The 19,231-nt window shown below is 47.3% G+C and overlaps 1 protein-coding gene across 1 annotated transcript in view; it reads right to left on the minus strand.

The window, feature by feature from the left end:
* Nucleotides 1-1,743: 1,743 nt before the first annotated feature.
* Nucleotides 1,744-19,231, minus strand: part of LOC124613549 — a 76,367-nt gene continuing 58,879 nt past the window's right edge. Inside the window, exons 3-9 of the mRNA XM_047142260.1 lie at nt 15,197-15,406; nt 11,439-11,731; nt 10,123-10,310; nt 8,037-8,401; nt 5,961-6,026; nt 5,563-5,840; nt 1,744-3,229 (exon numbers count right to left, since the gene is read on the minus strand). Of these exons, the coding sequence (XP_046998216.1) occupies nt 2,929-3,229; nt 5,563-5,840; nt 5,961-6,026; nt 8,037-8,401; nt 10,123-10,310; nt 11,439-11,731; nt 15,197-15,406 (1,701 nt within the window). The 3' untranslated portion in view covers nt 1,744-2,928. The remainder of the gene's footprint in view (nt 3,230-5,562; nt 5,841-5,960; nt 6,027-8,036; nt 8,402-10,122; nt 10,311-11,438; nt 11,732-15,196; nt 15,407-19,231) is intronic.

Below are 19,231 nucleotides of genomic sequence, written 5' to 3' on the forward strand. Positions count from 1 at the left end.
ACCCATCTACAGTGCCAACTAGAGGGGGAGGCTGCAACTTCACTAAGAATCCGAATCAGAGAGCAGCTTGGAATTTTAAGCTTGTGCAAAGCATTGCTACAGGCGAAAATATCTTAGGATCGGGAGAAATCTACCAACAAATTGTTTGTGGTTGGGTAAATTGCCACTGATCGACTAATACACTACATTCCTTTAATATTGGCTAAATGAGTGTCATAGCGACCATTAATACTGATAACACTGTTAGAAAGCAGTTTTATGATTGCCTACTTATTCCATGTTGACTTCGTCATACTGTTAAGTATAGCATTGACTCATTGTCACTGTGGTGTCGTACAGTATCAGTGCCACACTAGACAGACCCCAATATGTGTTCATTTATGACGACTAGTCTGTTCAAGGGACTCTCTCGGACCTGATGAATCAAGTTAAGTAAACACCTAGTGTCAGTCAGATCACGTGTGCTTCTAACAATTTCAGCTTTCCGTCTAAGCACCCAACTATTCATCTCCACTCATCTCTGGCCAATCCAACAGTTACTGTTAGCACGCGATAGCCAGTGTCGCGCCATTACTTGTTTTAAACTTCTTCCTGCATGTAGTGAATATGATTGTGTACACTTGTGTCCAGCAACGCAAGGGCGCAGGCAATTAAGCGAGCAGAACAGAAAAAAGCATACATTGCGATAAACCTTAGCTCCCGGTAAGTTCAGATTAGCGATGTAGAGAAAGTACGAAATGGTTGACATCTAAAATGTTGCTTGTGTAGACATGTGTTTCAGCGTAAGAGGCCGTAACAATGAAGTTAAGTAATGGAGCGTGCGAATAGTAAACTGATTAGTTACACTGAGTCTGATTATCTAAAAATCTATTCGGTAGATCATAATGAGGCAAAGATTTATCGTTAAAGAGTTTTTCAAAAAAATTTGATTGTAACAATATACTATGAAATAAGTCTTTTCAAGTTAGAGATCTGTTTCGTGTGCACCTTTCAACTTGTTCAATGTTACACGACTGCTTGTAGCAAGCCACTGGTGGAAACTGAAGCAGGACACTCACAAAGTAGTTGAGTGTAAACATTTTAATAATATCGTAATTATTTCAGAATCGGAAACAATGAAATAAATAAACCGCATATGTCTGTAAAATAGTTTTCTTTTTAGATACACGGCAAAATATGGCGGAGAGTAAGGTATTTTCATATCACATTTATTTGGGGCAGATAATACGTGGATCAACACGGGAAGGAGAGTTAAGTTTTTAATGCCAAGAAGAGCAATTTAATTGGAGACAGGCCTGATTATATGTTTCGTCTTTGGTGAAAAGAAGTGTAGACTAGGCTGCTTCCGTTCCTTCCACCGCAAATGTCATTTTGTGGCGGCTAGGATGAGGCCACCAAATAGCACTCGCTCTTCTTGCAATTACGTTCTCCTTACGTAATTAAAGCTCGTTAAGGTCGCTAGTCGACCGAGTTAAGGAGTTGCTTCATTAAAGCAATAGGCGTCTCATCACCTCGTGCCTCACGACTCGTATAGCGGTGTGCCAAGTGCGTAGCCAGATGACTCGAGTGAAAGATGCAACGGGCAAGTCTTTCCTTCGGCTACAGGAGACACTGATATACCAAAGATACAGGAAGCAGAATAGCGTGTGCCGCTGTTATACTTGACAACGACGAAACAACCAGATGGAAAGGTGCTACCTGAATATAACCCAGTTTAGTGACGTTTCAGAGAAAGTGAACATGTAATTTTTACACATAAAAATGTTTTATTGCTGCAAGAATGGCATGTTATATTTATATATATATATATATATGAATTTATTTATATACAAACGGAAATGCAAGACATTATGCAATGCATTGTTCGTTGTTTGCTGCACATCAGTCAGAACCACACCTACGCATCAGAGGACAGGACGCTCGGTAATTTACTTTGATACACACGTGACACTGCGAACTGAAATAACCTCGTTATTCGTGAAAGACATTGATAACTCTGAATAAGAAAACTCTTACAACCTCCGACATACAACACACATTCCCCAACAGAAAATGGCTAGGTTGCGACGGACAACAAAATTTCGAAGTAAACACTTTCTGTGCTATAGTGAGAAAATAATTTACACCGATATTTCTTTTAAACATTTTAAACAAAACGAAGGAAATGTTGACGAGAATAACTTCACATAGAGCAACTTCTGTACCACTTCGGACGATTTCGTTCTCCGCCAGTTGTAGCCGCACGATTATCTTCTTTCGCTTTTAGAATCACAATGGAAAGAAACGATCGTACGTGCTCCTCGACATAGGAAGCACAGCTCTGAAAACACAGGCACTGCATTAGGCGGTACACGAGCGATAACAGATGTCCGCGAACACGGGTAGTGGTGACACTTAAAAACATATCACAGTCAGCTAAAGGACGGCGGCGCTTCGTGCGCCGCCTCACAGTCTTAATGCAAAGGACGTGCGGCGCAACAGGCTGCCACAAAAAGAAGTCTTCGTACACATAGGAACACTACGCGACACTCCCAGCGTCACTCCACTGGACGACGGACGATCACAGTAAACGGTGCACGCAGTCCCGCTGCCCTGCTGTGGAAGACGAGTGTCGGATAGAGGTACTGGAAAGACGGCAACAACAAGTGGTCGCTCCACTCTCGGACACTTCCGCAATCGCAGCGCCGTTCCGGGCGTCGACGAACGGCGCTGAGGGATGCGCCGAGTACGACGGTGACGTCACCGCCGAGGGCGCGGTTCTGGCTCCGCCCGTGTGTGAAATTATTGCCCCCAGTGAAGGATGTGGTCGCGCTCTACTGGAGCGACGATTGCGGACGCTATTGTAGTGTCCGGGCAGTCGCGGTGGTCGAGGACGACCGGACGACGAATTGTCTCGGCGAGGCGGAGTGGTTACAGCGCCGGACGGTGTCAGCGGGTGGAGGGCGTGGAGGGCAGCGGTCGGTCTGCCATGTTGGCGGGCAGCTCGCAGTAGACGTGGTGGGCGGCGTGGCGGTGGCTGTCGCGCGGCTCGGCGTACTCGCAGAGCGCGGCGGCGGCGGGCGCGCCCGCGGCGGGCGGCAGCTCGGCGTACAGGTGCTGGTCCGGGGAGCGGTCGCGCGGCTCCAGGTACTCGCCGCACACGCGCACCGCCGCGCCCACCGGCGGCGACGGCGCCCGCGTGCCCGTGCTGCGCGTCGCGCCGCGCGCCGACCGCCGGATCACCTCGCCCCTGCAACACCGCGCCGGCACAGCCTCACTCCACGCTTCCAAACACGAGACAACACCAACAACAGTTCCCCCCCCCCCCCCCTCTCCATAATTAACTACGTCACAAGGGTTGGGTTGTTTGGGGAAGAAGACCAGACAGCGAGGTCATCGGTCTCATCGGATTACGGAAGGATGGGGAAGGAAGTAGGCCGTGCCCTTTCAGAGGAACCATCCCGGCATTTGCCCGGAGTCATTTAGGGAAATCACGGAAAACCTAAATCAGGATGGCCGGACGCGGGATTGAACCGTCTTCCTCCCGAATGCGACGTCACGAGGAACCTAATGACACAATATAAAGGCAAACTCAAAAAACTCATGAAACTGCCAATACGCAAACGGAAGAAACTTGAAAGAAAAAAAAGCAAACCACGCAAACAGATGAAACTGAAAAACCATACAGTCGGAGAACGTGAAAAAACTGATAAAATCGCCAACTAAGCAAACGGAAGAAACATGAACGAAAAAACCGCAAACTACGCAAACGGATGATACTGAAAAGCATACAATCGGCGAACATGAAAAAACTGACAAAACTGCAGACTAGGCAAACGGATAAAATTGGAAAAAAAACGGAAACTAGGCAAAAGAGGAAAAAAACTGCGAAAACGCAGACGAGGCGAAAGAAAAAAACTAAAAAAAAAGGCAAGCTAAGCGAATGCAAGAAAATGAAAAACGCTAAGTACGCAACCGTAAATATCGGAAACTAGGCAAAGGGAAAAAAACTGAAAAAATTGCAACCTAGGCAAACGGGAAAAAACGCAAACGAGGGAAAACAAAAAAACTGAAAAGAAAAAATCGCAAAACTGTGGAGACAGAGTAAAGTGAAAGAACCGGCAAACTGAAAAAAAGACAGTGGGCAAACGCGAAAACCTGAAATCAAACCGCAAACAGACAAAAGAAATCGAAAAAAAACAGAAACTAGACAAACGGAAAAAACCTAGGGAATTGGAAGAAACGCAAACTAGGGAAAAAACCTAGGGAATTGGAAGAAACGCAAACTAGGCAAACTGGGGAAAACTAAAACTAGGCGAAGGCTCACTTAAAGTAAAGCAACGAAAACCGTATTAAAAAACATAATTAAGGCAGCAAAGGACTTGGGAGAGCAGTTGAACGGCATGGAAAGTGTCTTGAAAAGAGGATATAAGATGAACATCAACAAAAGCAAAACGAGGATAATGGAATGTAGTCGAATTAAATCAGCTGATGCTGTGGAAATTAGATTATGAAATGAGACACAGAAAGCAGTTGATGAGTTTTGCTATTTGGGGAGCAAAATAACTGATGATGGTCGAAGTAGAGAGGATATAAAATGTAGAGTGGCAATGGCAAGGAAAGCGTTTTTGAAGAAGAGACATTTGTTTACATCAAATACCGACTTAAGTGTTAAGGGATCAGTTGAATGGGCACATTCTGAAACATCAAGGGATCATATGGTTCAGATGGCTCTAAGCACTATGGGTCTTAACATCTGAGGTCATGAGTCCCCTAGACTTAGAACTACTTAAACCTAACTAACCTAAGGACACCACACGCATCTATGCCTGAGGCAAGACTCGAAACTGCGACCGTAGCAGCAGTGCGGTTCAGGACTGAAGCGCCTAGAACCGCTGCATCAACGAGCTTATCACTGAAGGGAAGTGAGTGTCTCTGGGGAAGGGGGGGGGGTGGGGGGCTAAAAATCGTAGAGGGAGACAGAGATGAATACAGTAAGCACATTCAGAAGGACATAAGTTGAAAGTAGTTACTTGGAGATGAAGAGACTTGAGAAGAAAGAGAAGCAGGGAGAGCTGCATCAAACCAGTCTTCGCAGTGAGATAACGACAACAACGAGAGCGACAATTGCACGGCTAAGAGTTGAAATGAATTAGAGCCGACCAGAGTGAAAAGCGACGAATAATTTTTGAGTTACGTCCTTTGTCTGTTATACCCAGCTTCACTAAAAATGTGCAATGTCTTCAAGTGCACAGTAGTAACCGAGAGGAGTTATTCATTGGCAGGCATGTGGTCTGTTCATAACCTATTTATAGTTCAATCTCATCTACAGAATACGTCACATAAGCTAATTTTATTACTGGTTAACTAGGTAAAATGCCATTTAAAAACAGTAACGTCGTTTTCTTTTCAGCGTATACTAACAAGGTCCTTATCGAAGCATACTGTTTGTTGTATTCCCTGACACTGTGCATAACGTGAACACGGACGTACACTAAAATCCAGTTAAGTGCGTGGGGGCGAAAATCGGGCAGATGGCGTAATACCGTAGTGGTAAGGAATGATAGTAGTGTGTGAACTCACGTCTCGCGCTCTTCGGCGCCGCTCTCCTCCACCTTGATGAGGTCGTAGAGGTGCTCGATCATGTCGCGCGCCTCGCTGTAGTTGTCGGGGTCGTCGAGCTTGTCGCGCAGCGTCTGCAGCAGCTCCTGCGTCAGCTCCTCGGGCAGCGTCTGCGTCCACTTGTCCTCGGCCGGCAGCAACGCGTCGTCGTCCGCCCCCGCCCCCGGCGGCCCCGGGCCCGTGCCGGCCGCCTGCGGCTGCAGCTCGGCGTACTCGTGGCCCGGCGAGCCGTCGCCAGCCTGGCGCGCGCCCGCCCCCGCCGCCCCCGCGCCGGAGTCGAGGCGGCGAGACAGCAGCGCGGCCAGGCAGGCGGGCAGCCGCCGCCGCTTGCGCCGCAGCCACGCGCCACCGCACACCGCCGCCGCCCCCGCCGCCGCCGCCCCCAGCACCAGCGCCAGCACCAGCGTGCTGCGCCGACCCGACTCCTGCGGGCACCCCACAACCACTCACTCACTCACTCACTGTCGGCAAAAGCTCAGCTGACATAACGACCAGAACTCCACAACAAAAACGTGCTGCTTACATGAACAGATTTATTAAGAGCCTTCTCTACAGTATCCTCGTGTATGGCTGGAAAATGTGGACTATTGTTCCATGAGACAAGAGTCGTCTAGATCCTCCAGGAGATCTCTTATTGTATTGCTAAACGGCTAATCAGTTTCATGATCCGAGACGTGAGTTACAGTTTACCAATCTACGGCTTCAACCGGCAACAAAAGATTGACTTTCAGTATTTCGTATAATTACTGATCGAATCTAAAAATTTAAAATCCTGTCATAATCTACTCGGTAACAGGTGTAACCCTATGTCAAAGATTTATCACAGTAACACAAGTATTAAAGTTACAAATTGTGTATATATCTTGAGGTAGCCTAAGTCATGGTGCCAAAATGCAGTATTTAAGAACGACAGCACTTGGCAACTTCCAAGAAACTTTGTACATAGTTACATGCTTAACGTCAAATATTCAGCACATTAACTCATTTAAAAAGAAATCAGAAGGTTGAAGCTCTTGTATACATGGGAGTTGGATTCTTTAAACAATCAGGGAGTTACTGATCCATTAGTAAACCACAAACCTGTAGAAACCGAAAATCATGTTTTCCACACCTTTTCTTCTTATACTCGTACGAAAAATGAACTCTCTGCCTGCGCTTGCACAACCTCTTCCAATATGCGAGGGTGACAAATCTCGCAACGCACCTAAATGAGGAAAATTTCGGGAGGTGCAGGGGAGAACGATACCTACACTCCAATTCGTTTCCAGAATTGTAAATTGATATAAGATATTGGAAGATGTAAAGTGAAAGGATTAGATCATGTACCAGTTCTGAATTTACAATCTTTTCCTTTCCATCCTTCCAGAATTATCGGCATTACCACGCCGCACAAAGATTCATCACAGTCATACACGTAGTACGTGTAAGCACTTGATAGTATTACACAGAAATGTGCTCACACTGCATTGTACCCCACAGAGCGGTAAAATGTTTGGATATGTTGAGCGTTCACATAAAATGGTTTTGAGTGCGCAAATAATGAAATTCCGTAAGCTCAAAATATTGAACCATATGATATCACGTGTCTGCATTGACCTTTGACGTCATCGAAAAACCGGACATAATACTTCCATTGAGATACAATGTCCATAAAATAAGCGCCACAACAGGAATTATAGCTGCCATAACGTGACATTCGTTGCTATCGCTAAAACATATCTCAGTTACCTTTGAACCTAACCTAATCCCTAGGCGACGCTACAGGTCAGTACCTCGCAACAATTAAGATTTTTTATTAACACTGGTTAGGTATTCGAAAAAATAACTTGAAGGCGAAATGAATATCGTCAGTGTTCTGCTTTATTTCTCTTTGAGAGCGTATGACGTCACACGCCACATTACGTCATCACGGACCGAACGTGGTGTCAGGTGTCACCAGTTCCCACCCACCTAGTTCCAGGGACAAGCGTGATTCTGATAACCGAGGAAGTGGTTAGATCACATAAAATAAATGTAAATGTCTTGTGACCAGGGCCTCCCGTCGGGCAGACCGTTCGCCGGGTGCAAATCTTTCGATTTGACGCCACTTCGGCTCCGCGACTTGCGCGTGGATGGGGAAGAAATGATTAAGATTAGGACAACACAACAGTCAGTCCCTGAGCGGAGAAAATATCCAACCCAGCCTGGAATGGAACCCGTGCCCTTAGGATTGACATTCTGTCGCGCTGACCACTCAGCTACCGGAGGAGGACGTAAGGTTAAATGACAAGTGGGCAGAAGCAAATCTCTTTAGTGAGATAATGAAAGAAAGAAATCTATAGGTGTTGATTATTCTTACGAATGTTTCGCGCACATAATGTAGGCAAAGTAGGTGATACCGGATAATTTCGACTGAGACCGTGCCTCGGCTTCGGAAATGAAAGGGCGGTACTGACCTCGCCGTCGGCGTTGGCGAGCACGGCGGGCGCGTCCTGGCAGACGAGCACGTCGCCGCCCCCGCAGACGGCGGCCGTGAAGTTGGCGAGCGAGAGCGCGGGCTGCGGCGCCGCCCCCGGCAGCGCACTGGGGCGCAGGCAGCGCGCCAGCAGCGGCGCCGCCGGCCGGCACAGCAGCGCGTCCGCCGCCCACGCCGCCGCCTCCTCGCCCAGCAGGTCGCAGCGGCACGGCGTGCCCTCCAGCACGTTGCCCGCCGCCGTCTTGGAGCCCACGCCGGCCGCCGCCGCCCCCAGCCACCGCAGGCCGCCCGCCGACACCACGCCCAGCCGGTTCTCCGAGAAACGCAGCTCCGACACTGGTGCACCTGCCGTACACACATAAAGCCACATGCACGGCACGCCCACAGTTTGCTATCGTGGCATCCCCCCACCTAAATCTACGAGTATAGTCTGCGAGCCACTGCATAGTTTGTACTGGATACTGCTTCGTATCAGCATTAGCGACTTTCTGTCCTATTCCGTGAGCACACTAACTAAGGTAAAGTAACGGTTTATATTCTCTCTCTTATTATACCTCGGTCTATTTACTGCAAAATCCTCTGTACCATGCATGGTAGAGGATACAGTGGCCCTATACACACAGTCGCCTCCTTTGCTCTGTCGCCTCATTCACTCTGTCGCCCTGTTCGCACTGCCACCCCATTCGCTCCGTTGCCCCATTCACTCTTTTGCTCCATTCACTCATCGTCCCAGTCGCCCTGTTCATTGTGTCGCCCAGTTCACTCCGTCGCCCCGTTCACTCCGTCGCCCCGTTCACTCCGCCGCCCCGTTCACTGTTTCACTCTGTCACTCTGCTCACTCCATCACCTCACTGTCGCCCCATCCACACTGTCGCCCTATTCACTGCGTCAACCCGTTCACTGCATCGCCCTCTTCACTCCGTAGCCCTGTTCGCTCCGTCGCCCCTTTCACTCCATTGCCCCGTTCACTATTTCACTGTTCACTTTGTCGTCCCATGCACGCCGTTGTATCGTCCACACTGTTCACTCTGTCGCCCTGTTCACAATGTTGCTCTGTTCACTGTGTTGCCCTGTTCACTCCATCACTCCGTTCACTCTGTCGCCCTGTTCACTCCATTCAGTCTGTCGCCCCATTGACTCTGAGTATGGAGTGTTTGTTTCTAAACCTCGATATGTGTCCCACCCCAAAGTTATTCTCATCATTCCTACATGTCATATATGATTGTGGCATCGGAACTGTTACAGAGTTTCCTTCGAATTTTCCAAACTTACTCAAACAAAATTCATCGAGCACACCTGGTGCACTTTCGTAAGGGCCCTACTAACCTGTTGCAATACCTAACATTGTGTCTCTGAGTTCCTATGCTGTCTATAGTCATACCTACATCAGGAAGACTCTAGAAAGCTGATCGGTACTGCAGAATTGATCTTACTAGCGTCTTTCGAGCGGTTTCCTTTACAGATGCATTGTAAACTCCCAGAAACCTCTAGCCCAGGACGTTCCTTTCACCTTCTCATATACTGAGTTTGATGACCATCCAATTTGCGACTCATCGCAGATCTTGTAATCGGTTACAGCCGAGATCTCTCCCTTTGTTATGGTTCTTGTCCTGCATTTATTTATATCAGAAGAGAGGTTCTATTCCATACATCGAGCGAAATACCATCTATGTAGTTTCGGATTTCCACATGACCAGCCAGTGGCAGTACTTTCCTGCAGACAACAACATCATAATTCACTACCTGGGAATGGTGATGTTGTTATGTGATAAATTTTTTATTCGTCCTCAGAACATTGGCTGTCGGGGGTGGTACAATCCACGTTACCGGTAGTTTAATTTCTGGAAATGGTAAACATTGTATAACTACTGTCGGTTGCTGTGCAGTACTGCTAAAGCTTGAAATCAATGGATATGCACCAAATGAATAACTTTAACGGCGTCTTCTCCAGTAAAAAACAAAAATAAATCCGGCTCGCTGTAACGCTGCCTACACACAATTTTCGCTGAAAGTGAAAGAAAACATGGCGCTTACGGGAGGGATAATGCGTAATGTTGGCTGCTTACCGGCGACTGTCTGGTAGGGAGCCCAGATGGAGTCTTCTTCGAGCTGCTCGAAGGTGTTATTGACGACCCTGAGGCGGTTCCACTTGCGCAGCACGAAGCCCTGCTGCCGCACCAGAGCTACGTGGTTGTGCTGCAGCGTCACCACAGCCACCGTGTTGTTCACCGCGCCGCTCTCCACTTCATCTATCCTGCGAGCAAACAGCACAGTACTCACTGACTCACAACATACACATAGTGTTTGGTCATATTAATTGAACTCTATAGGCATTGCTCATCAAAACTGTAATTGATCGCGAACATCAGCATGGATGAATAGGGATTAGTGTGATCGACCGAGATTCCCAAAAACAAAGCAAAAAGGAGATAACAGTCATTTAAGGTTTGGCATGTCACTATGAGAAGGCGCGTCAAAACGACCAATGGAACAAACTTTGACAGATGAAAGACCTCTCCCATGGAAACAGCAAGAAAGCATTTGCATAAGGGGAAAGCGAAAAATTAGCTCCCCCCCCCCCCCCCCAAGAAAAAGAAATTCAGTGAGATGTGATAACTAGTTTTTTTGTGGCATTCGGAGGGAGAGCATTCTGTGGCATCATGCTGTGCTCCTCTACCTGTGTAACAAATTCTTGAGAGGTGAAAATTATAAAGTAACAGAGGGGTTGAATAAAAAGTACAATGAATAAATAAGAGATTACGAAAGTGGTATCACTAAATTCAATTTTCTGACGAGGAAAGTGGATCTTGTCGTACTAGCTAATCTTTTGTGGTTAATTTAATGATTTAGTTGCGGAAATAGGATCACCCCCGTAGATCTTTTGAGTCTGTGCACTCGACAATATGATGTTCAACAGTCATAACTGATCTACAGTGACTCCTGTGCTGGTGTTCTCAGAAATTCATGTGTGAGCTTGACATGCCTCATGCGAAAGAAGGATAGGACAACAGTTTCTTTGGGAAGTGCGATGACATCATTTCCAGTATTTAGTAGTAATTTTTAATCACATACATGTAAAATACAGCGGCGTAGATATATACTTAAATCAGCGTAAGGGGTTGTGTCAACCATTGCATCTCGAGGGCTGGTCATATCCTAGAATACCAACCTGAGTCAGTATGCTTCTATTCAGTACAGAGTGATAACAGCCCTCGGGTGTAATGTAAGAGGGAAATATTTGGAAAGCACGCTGTTGCTGCTTGGAGACTGCTGAAGGAGCCACTGCGTGCAAGAACTTGCCACACAGAGTTATTTTGATAGGGATGAACGCTCGAAGTTGAGCTACAGGTTGCCGAGGGTCAGTGTGAGTGTCGGGTTGTACCTGGAGCGCTCGATGGTGAGGTTGGTGACGCCGGCGAGCAGGGCGCCGCGGCGCAGCCGGTGGATGCGGGAGCCGCTGAACAGCAGCTGGTCGATGAGCGTGCGGTCCGAGAAGGCGGAGGCGGCCACGTCGTGCAGCGACGAGTTCACCACCGAGAGCTTGCCCAGCGACAGCGCGCTGAACGCCTCCTCGCGCACCGACACCACCTCGCAGTCCTGCAGCCGCACCTCCACCGCCGGCGACGGGAACGTGTGCTTCGCCAGCTCCGGCATCAGCACGTGCGTCAGGTTCACCTGCAGGAGGGCGAGCACAGGGTACAGCAGGGGACACCGATTATCTGCCGAGTGGTAGAGTGGCCCTTAGCTGCGCCGTCGGCACGGCAGGGAAGGGCAGGGGACCACTGTAGTGGTCGGAGCGCAGATGTGCACTGCCACCGTGCCATAGGCGTGGTGCAGCTCGAAACAATACGCATATCTAGCATGGCTTGTAAGATGCAGCTAGAGAGTCTCCAGATGACTATATTAACGAGATGTCAGTGCCAGCATTAATTCGACAAATGTAGACGTTCGAAGTCGACAGTTTCTCACTAGAGCGCCGGAGAAGTTAGGCTCATAAAGGATCAATCGAAGCAAAACAGGTCTGACCAGAGCACACACTGGCAGAAGGAAATCTCATAAAAAAAGTGGGTAAAAATTTATCGTAGCAGAAGTATCACGATAATGATGATGTACAATATTGAACACGTGCCACGTGGAAACTGTCAGACACCCTGACAGCCTTTTTGGCAATATTATCTAAAAATAAATTTTCTTCCTCGTCTTTCCGAAATAGTGCTTATAGCACTCTTTGTTGAGTGATTAAAATAGCTAGCCGTTCCTGCAGCCTTCTCAAACACAATTTTAATGAGATTTTTGCTTACTTGTTTGCCTTTTTCGAAAAAAATTAATGTTACTGTGTACAATCCCCATATAATTACAATGCGTGATTATCAAGAACTTTCTGTGCGACTATGGTGCGCGAAATCTTCGAACCAAGGAGGCTCATTTTTGTCTGCGGAAGATGCAAGTAACCGGTTACAGACGGAGCACTAACTGGTGACACTATATTTTTCATTCCACAGGTCGGAATATTTTAGAGCCGCTTCACTGTGGTTGGCGTAATGTCCGCATTAACTTTGAAGTGAGGTTTCCGACTCTTATTAAGACTGTTTTACGAATGCAATACTGCCGTGAATTAATCTCGATTTCCCGATAAACGATTCTTTTCCAAATATCAGTCTAACACGGCTCGCGCGCCACGTGAATTCCGGCCCGCGGGGGCCGTGAGAAATGACGCAAAGAAACGTCACGGAGGACGACGGAACCGACGTTTCACTTTAATTCGGGAAGCTTAAGATGCATCTTCATAAATACAGCCAGTACTGCGTTGTGTATAATATGTCTCTAGAAGCAAAATTCTGCACTAATGAGAAGTGACCAGTGGCCGCCCTCCGCAACACTGGACAGCAGACCTGACGTTTCTGCCTGCTTCGCCCTTCCTTCGCCCTGCTCCCAGCCGCCCCACTGGCACTTGAGGCGTGAGCCGCGTGCACTGTGCTCCGCAGCCAGAACATTCCACCTAATCTGGGCTGAGTGGTGACGGACTTTTCTGAACAACAGAACCGCCTTTGTTCTCTCCCCTGCTTCCTCTCTCGCGTTTCTAGTCAGAAGTTCGAAAGAGAGAGTCAGGCAGACAGCGGCGGCATGAGCACGACCCACCCGTCCCCCTCATAAACCTCCCTTCCGAGACGTCTGACTAATCGCAGTTGGACAACCAACTACGACGCTAGCTGTATTACAAACACTTCGAAATGCTGCAAAAAGAGAAAGGCGTGCAGGTTCATATCTCCGCAGAGAAACATGATAAAGCAGTAATTGGAGATGTATGCCGAGAGTAGTATCAGGAAACCTTGGAGAACTGAAATCCAGGTTTTAAACGAGTTTTAGAAAATAGGCGACTATTACTCGAAGTATTATTGATAAGTATTAGGAAATCGACGACAGGTGAAGTGCAGCTCGAAGGCAACGTCGGGAATAACGGTAGTCAGCTGCGTCATTTAATGTGATGTTATTTTGACCGATTGAAACTTTATCAGACGATGACGGAGAGACGTTGTCTGCAGCGGAAAATGTTTATGTTAGTGAAATTGCCCAATAGCTCACCTTAATTCACATTGTCAATTTCTGAATTACAAGTTACACTTTAAATGTTATGTTATGGATCAGTAAACATCCACATCTATTACTGTCTCCGTTTAAGTTTCTACGGCTGACTAGTTTGAGTGACTCGGCGCCAGCAGAATGTTTAAGCTTATTGAAAGCAATAGCAGGAAATATAGAACATCATGTTCTGCCGTATTTACCATTCAATGTCGATGAAGGCTTTCATGGCCTATACAGTCACCATTTCCGCTAATGGTGTTTTAGAAATGAAGAGTGCACGCCCATGTATGAAAGAACTCGGTTAGAGAAACTGCTCCAGAACGATATGTAGTTTGAACAATGTCTCTTTGATTATTTATTCATTCCAGTATGCACTGACCCACCGTCTAGAGGCTACAAATGATCGTAAGTGGCAATTACAATTGAGAAGCAACGTAAGTGACAATTACAATGGAGAAGTAGCGTGATACAAAAATAGTACCGAAGTGCTCAAGAAGGTAAATATAATTACAAAATAAAATCTCTCTCTCTCCGTCCGGACAGGCATCAGAAGGCCCTACGGTACCGACCGATCGCCGTGTCATTCTCAGCCTATAGGTGTCACTGGATGAGGATATGGGGAGGAGGGGCATAATAATAATAATGTCGTGTGACGAGGGCCTCCCGTCGAGGAGACCGCTCGCCTGGCGCAAGTCTTTCGATTTGACGCCACTTCGGCGACTTGCGCGACGATGGGGATGAAATGATGATGATTAGGACAACACAACACCCAGTCCCTGAGCGGAGAGAATCTCCGACGCAGTCGGGAATCGAACCCGGGCCCTTAGGATTGACAGTCTGTCGCGCTGACCACGCAGCTATCGGGGGCGGACAGGAGGGGAGGGGGGGGGCATGTGATCAGCACACCATTCTTCCGCCCGTTGCCAGTCGGATCCGCTGCTTCTCAGTCGAGTAGGACTTCAGTTGCGTCACAAGTACTGAGTGCACCCCACTTGTCAACAGCGCTCCACAGACTCGGACGGTCGCCCTTCTAAGTGCTAGCCAAGCCCGACAGCGCTTAACTTCGTTGATCCGACGGGAGCCAGTGTCACCACTGCGGCAAGGCAGTTGGCACAAACTAAAAACCGTGTGCAATTATAACAATTATAATCCCCCCCCTCCAAAAAAAATTAATGTGTTACAAAATTAACTTATTACAAGAGTTGAGTGGGAACATTTCCACTGGTAAAGAGAGACGGTTGCAGGTAACCAGAGCAGCAGCCCACGCTCAAGTTACTGAGCACACTTGGCATAGCTACTTGCGTCTGTCACATTAGACGACACGTTAGTGATCAAGCAATTTTCTCAAAATTGGAACGTGCGACTGAATTCAAGTGACTGGCACGACGGCGGAACATTAGGTTCCATGACTTTCAGGTAACTGGAACCGTACAAACTTCATACCGCACAGTGATAGTCAACGAGACATGGACTTCAGTACCCATAAAATATCAGAGATGACGAAAATCAAAAAGTTAGTTCCTGGTTGTACGTAGACGTAGTGATGGTGCGACTTACCACGGTGGCCTGTCCGGCGCTGATGTCGAGCGCGAGCGCGTTGGACTGCATCTGCAGGTGCGGGACGTGCGCGACGGCGAGGGCGAGCAGGCGCGCGAACACACCGGCCTGCAGCAGCACGTGGCCGCAGCGCGCCACCAGCGCGATGAGCGCGCCGCGCAGGCCCTGGCACGCCTTCGACTCCACCACCAGCACCCCGCAGTCGCTCACCTGCGCACCCACACACACTGTCATTACAAACAACCAACATACGTCGAGCAGCGGCAGTCACCCAGTGGCCAGTTCAAAATGGTTCAAATGGCTCTGAGCACTATGGGACTCAACTGCTCAGGTCATTTAGTCCCCTAGAGCTTAGAACAAGTTAAACCTAACTAACCTAAGGACATCACAAACATCCATGCCCGAGGCAGGATTCGAACCTGCGACCGTAGCGGTCTCGCGGTTCCAGACTGCAGCGTCTTTAACCGCACGGCCACTTCGGCCGGCAGTGGCCAGTTCGTTCCGCTTTCTACTGGCTGATTCTTATTATCGTTTACAAACCCCCGAATCGACGCAGATGACGCCGAGGCACGTGATTTATTACGACACATGGGGTCGCAAATGTCGGAAAATATCCAAAAGGTGGATGACATGTCTGACGTCACTACATGACGTACCCCGTCGCACATGCAGCGGATGAGGCCTTCGCTCTGTCGCAGCTGATCATCCCACCCAACCCAGTATTCACGTCGGTGAGGCTCCGGGACTTTAGCGCGTGGGGCTCAGGGATCGAGTCTTGCCTCTCGCAAACAGTATTTTGTTTTTCATTGCGTGTACAATTATGTGATTACAGTGGCATAAGATTTATTATTTACCGGTCTCTCGGTCTCTGCTGGTTTATTGCACAGTACAGTACAACAAAAACCTACGTTATTGCGTCACAAGTAAATGAATGTGAGCTTCCGAATTGCGTCCCTACCGGTAAATGAACACTAAATCACGTCTGTACACAAAAAAAGGACAATAAGAAAGAAACACAAAATAAGAACAGGGTTGTCTTGGTTACAGTGAGGACAATAATTATGTAACTTCTACGAATACAGCAGATCAGATTTACGAAAGATGATCGAAATTTGCACAGTTTGCTCGAATGCAAGTATTATTGCATCGCTCAATCACGTCCCAGCCCATCCGCTGCCCGTGCGGCGACGTTCGTCACCTGGCGACGACACATCTTCAACATTTGTCATCTATTTTTGGGGTGTTTCCTGGCATTTGAGACCTGATGTGTCTTGTATCAAATTACTCGTCTGAGCATCATCTATGTTACTTCGAGAGTGTTTAAACGTTACTAAGAATTACCAGTTGCCAGAAGCATTGTCTGCAGGCAGGTGCTGCAGCTCTACCCGGCGATAGAAAATCAGTTTAATGTCTATCCCCCACACAAATCACGTAAAAAATAAATTCAAGTGTAGTCTAGATCTTTATGCTCCTCTTAATTTTAATTCAAGCCATTTTCTTTTTAAAAGGGTTAAATGTCCTCGGCCCGAAAACAGTTCATACTTATTACTTCATATCTCCAAAACTACTTAAGTCATTGAAATACTTTTTATTTTTCGTCGATTACCAAAGTATCTCGCTCGGTAACAGATGTTTTCAGACTGTTGTATCGTATTGTGATTGATATGTATAAGGTTCGGACAACGGTAGTTTTTGCATTTTTTTTCGTTATTTGACTCGTCATAAATGTGAAGTTCAAAAAGTCTCTACCTCTTACAAAAATCACATTCGGTACGATTTCTGTAGTGTGTCGCCAGTGCCACTCTTTCGACTACTTTCACTGCGCATCGTAAGGCACGTCAAACCAAACGATACACCAATCTCGTTCCTTCTGGAGCGCCTCTCGCGAAGCTTAGCGCAGCAGAAGCGTCGAGACAGTGGGAGCCACGACGGCCACGACGCTAGGCTGCCGTTTGTGTATTGGTGTTGGCAGCGGTCCAGCAAGCTAGCTGTAAAATGCCAGCTACTGTAAATCCGACTATAGCTACGTGGAATTACGGCAGCAGCTTTATTTACTGATACGACCACAACTTCCCTTCCCGTCATAATATGCAACAACGCTTTAAGATTCGTTTGCAGTGCGAAATCAACTATTAGTGGCACGAAGGCGTGGCGTGTCGATTATCAGCTGGCAACACAGACGCCGACCACTGCCAATTGTCAATCGCCGAGTTATTTATTATTCGAGATACAACGCCCCAGAAGGAGCAGAATCGGAACGTTATGTGGTGTTCCAGAAGTATAGTGGATTGATAAATGAGGTGGTCGTACACAGAATCCACGAGGAACGGAATATGTGAGAAACGTTATCTAGTAGACGAGACTGGATAATAGGCGATCTGTTAAGACATCAGTGTAATACTCGCACGGTACTAGAGGGAGCCGTGGAAGGCAAAATTGTAGGGCGAAAGAGAAAACGGAGTATAACCAATACTGGAGGGTAGTCCGAGTTTACAACATAAACTCGAAAACAAGGGTACAAAATTACGCAATTAATTTTTTGTTTCTTTAGCCGTCTGAATTGGCCTGGCACCGCTGCGCCACTTCCTCTGTTGCGGATTACTGCACGATACTCCACTGTATCAATCAGTTGTATTGGCATCTTTAGCGGTGTGTGGAGTTCAGCGTACACCACGACTGCATACATTTACCTGCAAATACAGATGTTATAAATGAAACTTCCGACTACCTCTGATAATTGGGAATTTTGGTCTGAAGTGCTTCTCTGAGGCTCTAGAGGTTGGCACAGCAGAGGAAATCGTGACGGAGCGCCTACATCTACATCTACATGATTACTCTGCAATTCACATTTAAGTGCTTGGCAGAGGGTTCATCGAACCACAATCATACTATCTACCATTCCACTCCCGAACAGCGAGCGGGAGAAACCAACACCTAAACCTTTCAGGTCGAGCTCTGATTTCTCTTATTTTATTTTGATGATCATTGCTACCTATGTGGGTTGGGCTCAACAAAATATTTTCGCATTCGGAAGAGAAAGTTGGTGACTGACATTTCGTAAATAGATCTCGCGGCGACGAAAAACGTCTTTCTTTTAATGACTTCCATTCCAACTCGCGTATCATATCTGCCACACTCTCTCCCCTATTACGTGATAATACAAAACGAGTTGCCCTTTTTTGCACCCTTTCGATGTCCTCCGTCAATCCACCTGGTAAGGATCCCACACCGTGCAGCAATATTCTAACAGAGGACGAACGAGTGTAGTGTAAGCTGTCTCTTTAGAGGACTTGTTGCATCTTCTAAGTGTCCTGCCAATGAAACGCAACCTTTGGCTCGCCTTACGCACAATATTATCTATGTGGTCTTTCCAACTGAAGCTGTTCGTAATTTTAACACCCAGGTACTTAGTTGAATTGACAGCCTTAAGAATTGTACTATTTATCGAGTAATCGAATTCCAACTGATCTCTTTTGGAACTCATGTGGCCCCACCTCACACTTTTCGTTATTTAGCGTCAACTGCCACCTGCCACACCGTATAGAAATCTTTTCTAAATCGCTTTGCAACTGATACTGGTCTTCGGATGACCTTACTAGATGGTTAATTACAGCATCATCTGCGAACAACCTAAGAGAACTGCTCAGATTGTCACCCAGGTCATTTATATAGATCATGAAACTTCATTTATGTTAACATTTCTTCCAACAGCAACACACTACACCACACAATAGCGTTATTGCGAGCTACACACGTCATCCAGTGAAACTTGCTGGCAGATTAAAATCGTGTGCCGGACCGAAAGTCGAACTCGGGATCGGTGGCTTTAACGGGCAAGCGCTCTTCCAAATCAGCTACCCAAACACGACTCACGACCCAGCTTTACTCCCGCGAGTGCCTCGTCTCGTACCTACCAAATTTCACAGAAGCTCTCCTATGAAACTTGCAAGACCAGCATTCATGGAAGAGGAATCTCGTCTAGCACTCCTGGAAGATGACTGTAGTCTTGAAAGTTTCGCAGGAGAGCTTCTGTGA

Source organism: Schistocerca americana, chromosome 4 (assembly GCF_021461395.2).
Source record: "Schistocerca americana isolate TAMUIC-IGC-003095 chromosome 4, iqSchAmer2.1, whole genome shotgun sequence".
In the NCBI taxonomy this organism is placed as follows: Eukaryota; Metazoa; Arthropoda; class Insecta; order Orthoptera; family Acrididae; genus Schistocerca; species Schistocerca americana.